General features: G+C 38.8%; 1 protein-coding gene across 1 annotated transcript in view; it reads left to right on the top strand.

Moving 5' to 3' along the window:
• Nucleotides 1–15,029, top strand: part of SUSD1 (sushi domain containing 1) — a gene marked incomplete at its 3' end in the record, with an annotated part of 41,197 nt that overhangs the window by 17,159 nt on the left and 9,009 nt on the right. The window contains exons 9-12 of the mRNA XM_084225158.1: nt 698–887; nt 1,880–1,974; nt 3,041–3,227; nt 14,057–14,150. Coding sequence (XP_084081284.1) covers nt 698–887; nt 1,880–1,974; nt 3,041–3,227; nt 14,057–14,150 — 566 coding nt within the window. The remainder of the gene's footprint in view (nt 1–697; nt 888–1,879; nt 1,975–3,040; nt 3,228–14,056; nt 14,151–15,029) is intronic.

Below are 15,029 nucleotides of genomic sequence, written 5' to 3' on the forward strand. Positions count from 1 at the left end.
TATTGAGCACTGCTGAGATGGAAAACACAGCTTCCCAGTTCCCTTAACAGGCCAGAACTGTTTTTTATGTGGCCCGTGGTAACTGGCAAGCTGTGGATCTCTGGTATAATGTGCTCTCTTCACATGCTTTTCCTGAATTCTGTCATCTGAAAGACACTTCAGAATAGCCAGAGAAGGTGAGCTTTGTCTGTTCTTTCATGTCATATAAGCAACAGATTTCTTTTTCAGTACATTGGGACAATCTTGGACAAGCTTGTGTACTGTTGTTTGGCGTTCTGTCTTACTACTGTTTCTGTGGGGCAAGGGGGGAAAACTAGCAAAAGTGAAAGAAAGTAACACGTAGATGTACTTTCTATCTGTGTGCTGTAAACAAGAAACAATATTTGCTGACATCTTATTATTTGAGTTGGAGATCTTCGTTGGGTCTAATAGATTGGATTAGATTCCATAATAGATTCCTTCTATCTGTTGTAGAAATATATGAAATAATATGAATAATTTTAACAGCCCGAAGAACTAAAGATCTAGTTTATTAAGACATCCCATAGCCAGTCAGAAACTTCTATATTTTCCTTGAACTGATTCTCTAACCCAGATGTAATCCTGTGTTCCCTTTAAGAACCAATAGGATTAAATAAGCTAGTATTCTGAATTTTAGAGAGCCACAACAAATTGCACTGTTTCTTTGTTTCAATAGTTTCATATACTGGGCCAAAGATTGGATGAGAAGATATTCTCAGAATATGTGATATTTAACATCAGTACAAGTGAAGATAATCCAAAGGTGTGTTTAGATCTGGACTCTGGAAGTAACTACGTGGTGAATGTAACTACCATTTCTTCTACAAACATCACTGTCTCAGTTACAGTAGCAATTCAAACAAAAAGTAGGTTGTGTTTTGTATTCTGTGTGCTTATAAAAGAACTTACTGTGCTACAGAGTTCACTGATATGCGTCTAACAGACAGGAAAAGGGTCTATTTCCTAGACTTCATAATTCTTTAAGCTGGCTATGTGCATGTAGCCATTGTCAGCATCCTGTTTTTCTGAAAGATATTTTTCTTTCTGCTGACTTGGCCACTGACTCTTATGAGCAAGGAGAGCAGCCGCAGAAAGTGCCCTGCAGAAAGATTTGGCAGATTTCCTTTTTCAGGACTTGCCTTCTGGCTGAGGCAGGATTGGTACAGAATTTTGGTCCATGGTACAGTACCTACTGGTTTCTATTTTTTTCCTTGAAGTATGATTCTCTGCCTGTAGGAGAATTCCCTGTTGCTTGCCTGTATGATACTAATCTAAGTGGTATGAGCATTACAGACAATGCTCCTGTGTCTACCAGTGATGAATAGGGTTCTGGAAGTTATCAGTAACTGTACAGAAGTAATCTTCTAACACTGGATTTCTGTAGTATTTTGGTCATGGAGACTTTAGGCTTGTCTTCTGACATACTAATTCTGTTGAGACAGATCTTGAGAAATAATTGCTTTTGGAATCCACAAAAATGCTTTTGCTCTCATTGTCTTTCTTAAAGGGCATCAACTATGACAAATTGTTCTGTGATAATTTTATTTAAATCAGGAGGCCTTAACACTTGATCTTTTTGTCATTATAACCTTTTAGGCCTGGACAAGTAAATTATGTGTTAGATTTCCTGAATGGCATGCTTGGGTTTTTCCAAAAGCCAATTTCTCTGGAAAATGATCATGCTTTACTTATCCTGTTTGTTCATTCAAAAAGAAATGATAGCTTACCTCTCTGTCTCAGAAGAGAATGAAATTTAAAACTTTTTAAAAAATTTTATTCTCAGCTACTCATATTGAATTAAGTTGAAGGAGGTAGAGTTTTTTAAGTAAGTTGATCTCTTTTCTGATTGTCTCTACAGTTAAGGAAGCTTTCAATAATGTATTAATTTTTAATGATACCTGCTTGAAATGGAGGAGAAATGTCAGGGGAACTGATGTAGAAGACAAGTACTCAGTAAGTGACAATCTGTATTTTGAATCTAGAAAGCAATTTTTATCAATCAAAAACCTAATTTTTCAAACACTCACTGCTAGCAGTGTTCGTTATTATAATAATGTCTCATAAGACCCTGAAGAATAATCTTGCATAGCAGCCAAAGAAAGACCATGCTCTCTTATAGTCCACTGTTTTCTTGCTTATTTTTCCCATACTTTACTCTTAATTTGCTCTCCTTTCAAGTTTGCCATGTTCAGGCAAACAACTCACACAACTCTATTCCATTTCCACTGAGTCAGTTCTCTTTGCCTTGTGGTATGCTTTCAGTCTGCCCTTATCCCAGTGGGGAATTTGTACATGAGCTACTTCTGCCATGACTCTTGACCACCTGCTGTTGTCTCAAGTTTCTCTGTCCCAGGAGACAGTAAGAGATTATCTGAAGGCATAGGATCTATTTAAAGGAAAATTAATGCACAATTCATATCCAGCAAGCATTTTTGTTTTCATTACAGAGGAATAATTTGATCAGAAGAGGCCTTAAGTTACTGACTTCATGATCATTTCAGTCATCAACAATAAAACAGGAAATCCTACTGAAACAAAAAAAAAACCTTTGAGCCTGTAAATTTCCCTGAGAATATAGGTGTCTGTAGAGAGATCCCAGAGTGTAGTGGGTGTTTTGACATGGGTCAAAATAACTTGATTTTGTCTTGATCCTCAGGGTGAAACTGAAGAGGTGTTCATGTGAGCTTACTTTTATAATTCACCAGGAGGGTATACGTCAATAAAAGTGAACCATTACTGGAAGCCTATATGTTAGCAGGAAATATGGTCTAGGGGAAATTAATAAAAAAGAGGATAGACTAGGGGGAGAAGTGAAAGAACCACGAAGATATCAGATCTGATCAAGACAAACCAACTTTTGGAAGGATTGGAATTTGAGTAACTGTCAATGCCTAGAGTTTTGACACATCGTAAGCAGTGCTCTCTTCTGCTGTTTCTTCTAATTAAGAGCATGAGATGGCTGAATGCAAGTATTGTATTTTAACATTTCAATTTTTGTGCTGTGATTGTTTGGTTACAGTTTCATGTGCAAGGCCAGCGTTGGTATCAGAAGAACTTCTTTCATGAAATGACTTTCGAACTTTCCACACACAAGCAAGCTCCTGAAGTTTGTTTAGATTTGCAACCAGGCACCAATTACTCTATTAATATTTCTATGGTAGCTATGAATTTTTCACTGCTTGTTTCTATGACAACACAAATTACAGGTAGGTCATGCCATTTATTTTATATATTTACAAAAGCACCTAGTGGGTGTAAGAAACTCAAACAAATCTGCGTTGTTGATCTCAGTCTTGTGTGGTGGGTTGCCAGAGTATTCTTTCCATGCTCAAAACTGTCCATTGTTTTTTTTCATGGGTTTTGTAGAGTTCAGAGCCAGAAGGGGGAGAAAAATTGAGGCACAGAGTGTTTATCTGTCATTTTAGGACATCAGGGAAAAGATAGTTTGGTGGGTTGGACACAAGACTAGTATCTAGGACAGCTGAGTTAAACTGCCCACCCTGTTGGAGGCTAAGGCTCTTTTTAAAGAAAAACTTCTCCCCACAGTGGAGTTAATAGCTCAACTGCACTTCATATTGGTATTTGTGACAACAGAAACAGATACCAGTAAAGTCTGCAAGAACCCAGAGTAGAGTACAGGAGTCTGCAAGTACCTCATACAGATGCTTTTGTCTCTAACTGGCAGAGTATAAAACAAAAAAGACATTTGAGCAAATTAGCTTCTGAAGGAAGAGCCTCGGGTTCACAATTTAGCAAGATATATCTCACTAAAATGCCTTGATGAGAAACACCTTATGGGTCTTGATTGGTTTAGGACAGTTTTCAATGTCTCTGTACTGTCAGAATCTCTGTATTAGGTGAAGTGCAGTGCAGTGTTTAATGATGGTACGTGTCTTCCTGTCAGGGATACAAATTATAATAGGTAAGGAACATGGAAGATCTTTGAGTGTCTGTAACTCTGTTCAGCCACTAGATGGGATCAGTTCTCTTCTGACTGCTTAGAAAGAGCTGGAGATTTGTGTTTTGAAATGGATAGTTTTGCTGTATTTTCAATAGTAAATCTGATGGTTTTAAGCTTCATGAAAGGTAAAACATCTCTTGTTTCTTAAAGCTAATGTTTAAGATATACAATGACCTGTTTCTTTCTTTTTTTTTTTATGAAATTACAGTAATGATTTGGTAATTCCTTTTCACTAGTTTCCTAATTGTCACTCAAAAGTAGTGCCCATGAGTTCATGAGTACATGTGTCTTTGTTTAAAAAGCTAGTAAGATATCTCAGAATTTTGTTGATAGTGGTAATTTTTGAATACATACTCAGAGAAAAGGAAAAGCTTTTTACTCTGTCGTCCTGTGGTATTTCCTCAATTCTGCAGGATTGCATCAGGTCACTTACTCAGCAGAGCTCTAGAGAACACTTTGCAGCAGGTGCTGTGTGAAATGGTATTTGTGTCCTGGCAGCTGGCATATTTAACTGGCATGTTTTCCTCTCTGCTGGGTTAGTGCTTAACAAATGCATATGCGTAGCCCCTGGAAAGGTCTTTGTGTAAACATTTGGTTATTTCCGTTTTGAAAGGAGATTTTACTACACAAGCCTGTTTATACCTGGTAGTTATCTTACTTGATAAGCAATAAAAGATGGGTGTTGCTCTGTCATATTAGGAGTCTTTATCAAAAACTTGGTGTGAAAACATTTCTTATTTTCTGACTTCTACTGAAAAAACATAAAAGTATGTATTTTTTAATAATTTTTGCAGAAGCTGCAGAAAATTAAAAAGCCAATAATGATCTTGTGGCAAAACTTGCCAAATAAGGGAATTTAAATAAGATTAATTATGTTGCTATCTCATCTAAGATTAAAAGGATCCAGCTGAAATAATTCCGCTGGCAGTGCTACTTTGACTTCCGTGTCTTAGGTCTTGGAATTGTATTACCTATACAAGCAGTTTAATTTATATAAAAACTATAATTTAAACTATTTATACTATTATTTTCATCTTAGTTTGTTCAGTTATTTTGTAATCATGTATGCATTTTCCATGGTGGATGGAATTATCTCAATTTATCTGCCAAATTAATTCTGAAAAGTGACTTCTTTACCCTGGCGCTTTTCCAGCTGAATGGTATTGTAAAAATGCAAGATATGCCTTAAGCAAAGAAGCTCTAGGGAAACCAAGACTTACAAATGTGTTTTGCTGATTATGTTCTCATGGGTTGTTTGAGGTTTCATATGCCATCCTTGAAGAGGTACATGATCACTTGGTCTGTAGCCATAGCTTAGAGCAAATCCAGATGTTGTGTCTCCTTGACTTTTACAAACCTTCTACACTTTGAGAGTTTGGAAAATCTTAACTATGGAGTTTTGAATACTGTGAAGAGCATGTCCCAGACAATTGGATGATCACTGCCTTATAGACCTGATTTCCTGACAAGGATAGTGATTGTGTAATTTTTAGACTGTTTCAGAATACAATAAGTATGTAAATGCTAGCTATAAGTTTGGATATTTTTTCAAAAAAACAAGATTTGTGAATGCCTGTAATGAAAGTTACTTCTATATCCTGAATATCTATATCTGTGTCTATATTCATCCTGAATGAGGATACATTATATCCTAAACTATTTCTAAAGAAAAAAAAGCCAAGAACTTGGACCTAAAAGCTTGTTTTTCTCCCTGACAAGTAGCATCCTCTAAAAAAATAGTTTGGTGCTAAGCACAAAGTTGGTTTTGCCTGTCAGCTTGTGGATGGTAAATGCAGTTTAGCAAATGTTTCATGGACCATTGTAACAGGCATCTTGCATAGTCTTTTATGTTGTCTTAACTTATTTTAAAGAAACTCTCACCACTTTTCTACTGGAAATTGGAAATTGAGTCAATTAGCAAAAATTATTAGGCAGTGATTATATTGTAGCTGTAAAAGGAAGGTAGCAAGATTGTCTTTTAAGCAAGGAATCTCGTGTCCCTTTCCAGAGAAGGAAAGGAGTGTCTTGTGGGCATACTTGTGATTATATTACTTACACATGGCTCTGTTAATTTTCCTTTGGAATATGCTTTATTAAAGCAGGCTCAGGGGAGGCATTGTTTTTAATTTCACTGCCTGTTTTTACATATGAAATGAAGATGATTGAACCATTTTGTAACCATTCTTTCAAGTGCTTGAAAAACAGAATAATAAATAAGGAGCTAGGTCTACTTTGCTTTCGTTGCTAATGTTCTGAATAAGAGTAATTTATTCAGTTCAGCCACAATAAAATTCTATTAATATTTGAATCTGGTTTTGAGCTTTGCTTTGGGTAGATTCTTTATGAAAACTCTGGTGTTTTGGGGGTTCATGAATGCCCAAATATGTACAGAGTCTGGTTAGGTTTTTTTGGTTTAGAACAGGCTACTATTACTTAAGACTTAGTACGACCAAAAGTGTTTCTGGACACTAGAAATAGATCTTTTGTGCCTGAGTAATTGATTACATTTCCTTCTTGTAAAATAATTCTTATAGGTTAAATTATGATTTCTCATTGCTTTTCCTCATCTTGATTTTCTGCTTGGAATCAAGCTGTATTTTGAGTTTGCTCAAGGCATACTGTTCACATGCTGCAGTTCCTTACATATTTGTTCATGTACTTTCCAGGGGGTTTGAGTAGGCTTGACCTTGAGTCTGTGTACCTCACTGATACTTGTAGATAATTGTAGTACTTCCTGTATTTCTCAGCTGCTATTCTTTTTGGTTTAGCCCAAGATTTACCAGCAGGCCATGTACTTGTGTGTGTCTCATCTCTGTCTTCATATGAACACGTGAACAAGCAAAGAGTCTAGAAATTTACTTGAATAAGGGGAATGTATTTTGTCACATATTAAGTATAATCTTCTAGAGTCTCTTGTCTTGGTGTGTGGAAAATGTTCGACATTACAGATTAGATTGTGATGTCTCATTTGTTCATATGCCTATGCATGTACACATGCACATAAAAGATAAACTATTGTTCTGATCTGATGTAGGATGGAGAACATTTATACTCATTCTTTCATCAAGGGAGTTCTTTAAGGTCTGGAAAAGGAGGGAAAACCCAAAATCTATTTTCCAGTGAGAAAGTGAAAGACTGTTGGAGGTGTGATGATCTCACAGCTCGTATTCTGAGAGCACCAGAGCACCAGCATCATGTCCTCCAGAAACTATCCAGTAAAGTGTGCAGCATTGGACCACAAGAATTGCCAAGAAGGAAGTTTCTGATTTATGTAATGAGGGAAGAGAAGTGATGAAAACATGAGCATGGTTACTTTTTTTTTAATGTAGGGGGGAAATTAGCTGCCAGCCATGTAAATAATTTCATACATATGCACACACTTTGTATTTTTGTGCAGAGGTTATTTAAATGCATGATAATTAAGTTCATATGAACATCACTTCGCTATCATTTTTCCAAACTCCTCCATAGGAAGAATTTTTCATGAGTCTCTGTGGACTCATGAACATTCAGATCATTTCTCTTATTCTGTTTCCAGAACAATTGATATCAGTGACACAGTCTCTGCTTTATAGCCAGTACTTTGCAAGAGGAATAGAACTCTGATTTGCATAGTGTTTGCTTTGGGTGGGTTGCTCACAGAAGAGAAACAAAGAAAAGTAAACATGGTGTCATCTGTCAGGCTTTCTAGTTGAAAGCACCAAAAGTACCTTGCTGAATTTTCCCTGACCAAATTTTCCTCCTCTCCCATGGCCAGGTGCTGTGAAAGTGCCTTCGTCGTGGTGCATATGAACCTATGCATATTGGACAGTCTTCTGTGCCCCACATCCCATTAAAGCAGTTCCAAGTCATGCATAGGACCACTACACTTGGCCAAGGTCCAGGAGGGATGGAAAGCTGCAGAAAGCTGAGCAAAGGCAGGGGATAGAGGAAATGGCTGGCACTGTAAGCCTTGGGTGCTCGCGCTGAGATTCTAGCACAGAGCTGCTGGATAACTTCTGCTTACCCCGGCAAGGTCCTGTCATCAGCTTAGGTAGTGGGTGAGAGCAGTGATGGCTGTTTGCAGGGTCCCAGACCAGACCTTTTTCCTTGGGGTCAGGAGGCTCTTATACCAGGTCCCCTCTTTTGGAAGGACCAGGCAGGCCTCTAGCCCAAACACCCTGAGCCAACAGCACCGAGCTCCCATTCTGCTGCCAGGCTCTGAACAGCTTCCCCTGCATCTGCAGAACAGCAGATGTGAGCGCTCAATGTGCCTCATTTTGTTCCTGGAGATCACAGGGGAAAGAAGGAGCAGAAGACAAACCACAGAAATGTCCAGGCGGGGATGAGCCAGGAGATGGGGATCAGCCCGATGAGGCTCACACGTGGAGCAGAGTCAGGCGACCGTAAGGCACCCTAGAGACTGTCCGTACAAGATGAAGGGAGATGTGGGTGGATTTAGTTTCAGAGGTGGAGTTCCGGGCCCGGAGGTGCTCTGCAGCTGGAATCGGGGCCCTTCAGTCCCTGCTCCGACACAGAAAACACCCGATGGGGCACCGGCCGGCTCCCCGTGTCCCGCGTGGCTGAGCTCTCACTCGGGTGAGGGCAGGCGGCAGGTGTCACTCGCTGGCGCGGAGGACACCGAGAGGTGCCGGCCGAGGCGCCCTGGAGCTCGTCTCCCCGCTTTCGCCCTTCTTTCCTTGCCCGGCACCGTTTCACTTGGAGGACGTGCCGGCCCTGGGCGCCGCTGTCCCCGGGAGAAAGAAAGGCCCCTTTGTGCAGCGGAGCTCGGGCCCCAGCGCGGGCGCCGGGCCCGCGGCGCACGGCTGCAGCGGGGCTGGGCCTGGCCAGGCAGCGCTCCGGCTGCGTCTGCACGGCCGCCTCGCTGAACTCGTACCTTCCTCATCGTCAACAGCGTGGTGTGACATTCAGCCACAGAGCAGGAGAACAAAGCCACAGTCAGCAAAGGCAGTCACATGAGTGGGATTTCCAGAAATGACCAGTCTTTAAAGAAGATCTAAGTGATGTTTTTCTGTAGTTGTGGTCTTGATTTATTTGTTCTTCCTCCTTCCCTCTTTTTACATAATTTTCCTCTTGAAGTGAAAAATTTCTTCTCACTCGGTACTAGAACAATTATCTTAAAATATGTACAGTAAAGTTAATTACTCTTTGAACAGTAATACAAGCAGTAAACAAAGTTTTCTATTGTATTAATATCTCTACCTTATTTTAGGTTTACTTTTACAGCAGTATTTTTTACTTCCTTGTTTTAAAATTCAGCGAAAACCTTTTGGGCATAAGGCCCTCAAATAACCATGCCCAAAAAAGGCTGGAAGTAAAACCCCATAGAACTGTGTCTGTAGAGTAGGTATTTGTTTATTGCAGTGCTGGTGGTGAGGAGCGATCTCTCCTAACTCACCCACCTTTGTCAAGAGCTGTGGTATATTTACACATAAGTACTGCTTCGTGTCACTATGTCACTACATCATCACATATGTGCCAGAACTAATTTACCTGGTATGATCTCATGGTTATATAAAGCTCTTCTGCACCGTGCTTGTGCCTCCCCAGTTTGGGGGTCATCAGTGGCCTTTGATGAAGGCTCCCAAGGTCTTCTTTGTGTCTGAACTTTTCAGCTTTGTCTTCGGAGCATGTGCAGTTATGGGGTCCCTTGGGCTGTCTGGTCCTAGCCGGCCTGAATTCCATTTTGTGGCTAATTGGCTTTACATTTGCCAATTTCTCATAGGACTATACTTACTTGTCTCTGAAGCTATCCATCTGGTGTATTTTTTTCTTCTTTTTTGTCTATTCAGCATTAAGCATATACTAGCCATTACATTGTACAGAAAGTTATTTTTTATCAGGTTATATAGGTAGAAAAAATTTGATTCAGGTTCTATAGGTATAAAAGGCTATGATTCAGGTTACTTACATATAGAAAGTTATGATTCAGGTTATACTGATATCAGCTTATATAGATCAGGTTATATTGGTGTCTTATAACTCAAGCAATGTAAGCACCTTGTAACTTTGACCTAAGTTATATAGGCATCACATGAAAGAAATCCCATGTGTGCAGGGAATTAAGATCATGCAAATGGTCTTGTTTCACTAACGGGATGTTTTATTTAAAACCCAGCCTTAAGAAGAGTCTTTGATTTGGATTCTTTGAAATGTTAAGTTTGGTGAAGAGTTGCCATGAAATTTTGAACTTTGTTGTTCAATTCCATTATTATTTTTAAATCTTTGTTATTGCCCTTACAGTGCAACATCAAGCAGACTTTGGCTCCAGCATTGAGGCCTGGGATGATTCTCAGTGTTGCTGCAGCAGGAAGCACTTCCTGGCATGAAATTTCTTCTCTGTAGCTTGGTTTCAGTTTCAGAGAAAATCAGCAGATGGATTCTTATTGTAGAAAATTAGCCTTTATATTAAATGTTCAAGTGTTACTCACCATAAAACTGTTATGACAAGGAAGTGCTTAGAGTGGGACAATGTATGCATAAATCTATGCATATACTTTGATTTCTTTCTATGCTCTTCTCTGTTTTCCTGGTGTTGCTACAGATATGTTAGTCTGTTCTGCTCATGAAGACTTAAAAAAATTAATTCTTTAAGAAAGGCAAGGTGCTAACAGAGCCTGAACAGACTGGAGGATCTTGATTTCTTCACCTAGTGCAAGTCCTTACTTCTCTGTAGTATTCCCCTTTTCCCTACAGCTGTTCTCTGTGGTGTTAAATCAGTGTTTTTAACACGTGAATTTTTAAATCTGTTAATAATGTTGACTTCCCAGCAGACTTTTTTCTTCTGGCAAAGTTCTTATTTTATTTAAAAAGTCAGAGTGGGCAAATACTGCATATGGAACAACTCCTTCGGAGTTTATTTTCTGATCACCAAAGCAAAAATTAAACTATTCCTTTCAATTACATTATTATTAGTATTATTATTACTCCTTTGTATTCCTACAAACTGTTCACTCTTTTTATTAAAATAGGTAGATTCTCTTTGTGGGCTTCATGTTTTGGTAGCTAGTATTTTTTACCAGAAACTAAACATAGCAATGTTTACTTTCCTTTAACAGCACTATGTGTTTCTTCAGATTCTTCTCTCTTTTACTCACTTTCTAGGGCTGTCAGTTCTGGATGGCTACTTGTTTTCATTATTTTTCTTTTCCTGTCAAATTATAGAAAATAGAAAAATCAATTGTTACAACATTAGTCAGCATCTTCTTGTCATCTGAGTCCACATCTGTTTCCTCTTGTGCTGTTTATTTATAAAAACAGTGCAAAATCATTGCATGCAGTGCACATTCTGGCTGGCAATAGAGAAGAAATTCCCAAGTTCTTCTTGGAAATTGAAAAATTCTCTAGAGAAATTAATAATAGTGTCTTTTGATGATACTAAATGTCAAAGGAAAGGGATATAGAAGAAGTATACCAGATAAAACCACCCTGAGAGTATATTTTCTTGTCACTCTGTTGACAGTGTCTGTGCTAAGGAACCAATGAAATTAAGAGATAATTTCCGTCTCTTAATTAATGTTTGCTTAAGCTTGCAAAGTGCAAAGGGCCTAAAGATGGGCTGTCGAATATTAGTTGTTCATTTATTTTGTTTGGATAGAAATTCTGCCTGTACCTTTCTGCCTGTATCTGCGGCTGCAGATGTATTGAAAAGAGCAGAGCAAAGACTGTTTGCTGTTCTTGCAGGCAGCCATGTAGTACATTTCATTAACTCAGAAAACTCTCAGAAAGGGTTTTTTGCCCTCACTCTACTAGAGGTTAGCAAGTAATTGTAAAGCAATTGCTTTCAGAGAATCATAGAATATGCTGGGAAGAGACCAACGTGGATCGTGAAAGTCCAACTCCTAGCCCTGCGCAGGACGCCCCAAGAGTCACACCATGTGCCTGAGAGTATTGTCCCAGTCCTTCTGAGAGTGTTGTTCATATGCTTTTTGAGCTGTGTCAGGCTGATGTTGTGACCACTTCCCTGGCTGTTCCAGTGCCCAAACACCCTCTGGGCAAAGAACCTTCTGATAGCCAACCTAAACCTCCCCTGACACAAATCCACACCTTTCCCTCAGATCCTGTCATTGGTTATCAGAGAGGAGAGATCAGTGCCTGCCCCTCTGCTTTCCCTGGGGAGGAAGCTGTAGACCACTATATAAATCTTACTCTCATTTCAATGCTAAATATTCATAGCTGGTTTCTTTACTGGTAGTTCACCCATAGCCTGGTTTTGAAGATAACCTAGTAAAGAGAACTACCAAAGCAATTTATTTGGTAGGTAAGCTTTCAGGAGGTTCTTCTGAGGATGATTTTTGTCAGGGGGTAGAGGTTTTTCTTGCTAGGGATGCTTGTATGGCCTGTTAGCTTTATTTTGGGCACACTGTGCTAAAGTTGTATCCCCTCATAAGTTTCATCTGTGTTTAAAGCTTTTAGATTTCCTCTTTATATGTTACAAATCCGAAATTTTGTTTGCCTCATATAAATTGATTTCTTTATCTGTCTCCTCCTTGTATCCTTTGAGCTGGTTTCACATAGCTCTGTCACACTGATGATTGGAACTTCAGGCATCATGAAATGGTCACACATGGGCCTTGTATATCTTGACTGCTACTATTCTAGTGTTATGTTAGCCTGATTCCTATGCATTTTAGAGCAGCCTTCTGGATTTTTGCTTTTTGTTGTCATTTTGGTGCCTAGCACTCTTTCTGAGATATACTAATATGACATTTCTACTACTCAAAAGCAATTAGAATATTTAGCATAAATTCTTCTTAGAAGCCCAGGTGTATCACCTTGTATTTTGTATTGGTGAATTTAATCCCAGTTTTGAACAACAGCAGTTAGGGTGGTTCAGTTCTGCTTTTGTAAAATCTCTGTGTTTCTAACATTGAGCAGCAAAATCCATCTATACATATTGTTAACAATATGTATAGATGGTAGTACTGGTAGTACTAACCTCTAATAATCTTCCTCTACCCCAGTACTTCTGCTTTCAACATGATTTTCTAGCTCCCTTTTTAGCAGTTACTTACCCTCTTGACAGTTTTTCTAACAAATCTCATTTTCTCCTGCAAAACTAATGATTTTCTATACTTCAAAAGATATGTGCAGCTGTTTGTATTCCAGTTCTTTGAAAGATCCATGCATCTCAGCAATATTTTGCCTGATGTCACCTAACTTTGGGAGATCTGCATGGATTTTCTTTTGTTTCTCTTCATGATATTGATTATTCTTTCTAGCTCTGAAGCCTTGGTGTTCTGTACATAAGCACTGCATTTGTTACTCTTCAGTCAGATATCACATCAGCAGCCTGATAACACTGGTGTGCAAAAAGCCTAGCTGTACCTGTATTTACCTGTGCAAGTTCTTTCAGATTTCTGTGCTAGATGGTGTCTATGCTTCACATTCTGCCCCCTTGGTTGTACACACTGAATCTATTTTCATTTTTGCTTCCAGGCTGGTAGTGGTAATTTCCATATCAGTGTGCAGCTGTCATCATTACCTTTGAAATTAGAGGAAGAACTATTTGTTCAGCCTTGGCCTTGACACAAACTCCCACTAAAACAGATTAGAGTTCTGTATCCATATTGAAATCCAGTTTAAGGGCCTGGAGATTGTTACCTGACTACAAGCAGTATCTAAGGAAGTTGCCTTCTTGAAAGTACTTTTGGCACTACTAAATTCTCCTTTATTCCTACAGTTGTACTTCTTGCAATGGGCTCTGTGCACAGTTCCATATTTTTCTTCTCCCTGACCATTTAAATTAGTCTAGTAAATAATACTGCTTCCTCCAACAAAGCTTTCATGGCTCGTTTTTCTGTAGTCAACCACCATTTTTGGGCATCTCTCTTTTTCCCAGCTAGCAGAAGTACAGGGGCTGCCAGACCATCATGATCATATTTGCTCTGTGTTTTTCTTGGCTAGTTTATGTTGCCTGCAGGCTTTAGCTGGTTGGGGTTCATGGCTCAGTTGAGGATGTTTTGGCGGACAAACTAGGTAGCAATTGAAAAAGGAACTGAAAAGTTGCTAAGAACTGATGCCTGAAATACTTCTAAAACCTTTCTGAACCACAGGTGTTTGATCACTTTTCAGATCCCCCTTTCCCAGAAGTAGAATTTGTTGCAGTTAAAGGTTCTGCACCTTTGCTCAGACTCCGGAAAGCAGAAGATCAAAATGGACCAATCAGGTTTGTCTTTGTGCTTTTCACCCTTTCAAAGAACATTCTGCAGATTCTTGTTACATACAGATTAGAACTGTTTTGTGTGACAAGATTATTTTTTTAGCAATGGGAAAAAGCTTGAACTGTACCTCCCAGTTTCTCTCTCCTTAGCAGAGTAATATTTAGCTTCAGGCTTTTTTGTTGTTTTCTGGAGCAAAATCCTAATTTGGATAATTGTGAGTTTTCACCACTGGTTTTGTGGTTTGATTTTGTTTTTCTTTTCCCTTTATCCACAGTGAGGTTACAGTAGATCTTTATTGACAGATATAAACACACCTCTACTGATGTGATTTTTCTTTTCCAATGAACTCATGCAGACAGTACATTTTTCCCCCAGAGTCAGAGGAAATAGTGAATAATGTCCTCATTTTTGCAGATTCTGAAGTACTATTTTCATAGTAGTGTATTACTATCAAAATGTATTTCTAGAGTAAAAGGATTTACCTCTTACTGAGTGCTGTTGGAATGGCTGGTGTAACAGCCTTACTGAATAGTCTTCCTATGGTTGAATATGATAAACTAAACATTTTTTTGGGAGGTATGAAGACAGTTTTGATTATATTTTGTTAAAGGTACCTGTCCTCTCCTCCTTTCAACAGAAGAAGTCTTGTTTCTTTTAACTTACAAGTAATTTTTGGGGGAAATTGTACATTATTTCATAGGTGAACTTCAGTGTGAGGAGGAGGAGGAGCTAGTCTGATGTCAGTTTTATTCCTGAACATCAGTAAGCATGTAGCAATAACATGAATGTGATAAGAAGACCCAGCTCTAAGCTGTGTATGCAGTACTACTAACTAACTGCAGTGCATTTGCTTAAAATTGAAGCGGAACACACACAGAGAGAAA

Source organism: Fringilla coelebs (assembly GCF_963513975.1).
Source record: "Fringilla coelebs genome assembly, chromosome: Z".
Lineage (NCBI taxonomy): Eukaryota > Metazoa > Chordata > Aves > Passeriformes > Fringillidae > Fringilla > Fringilla coelebs.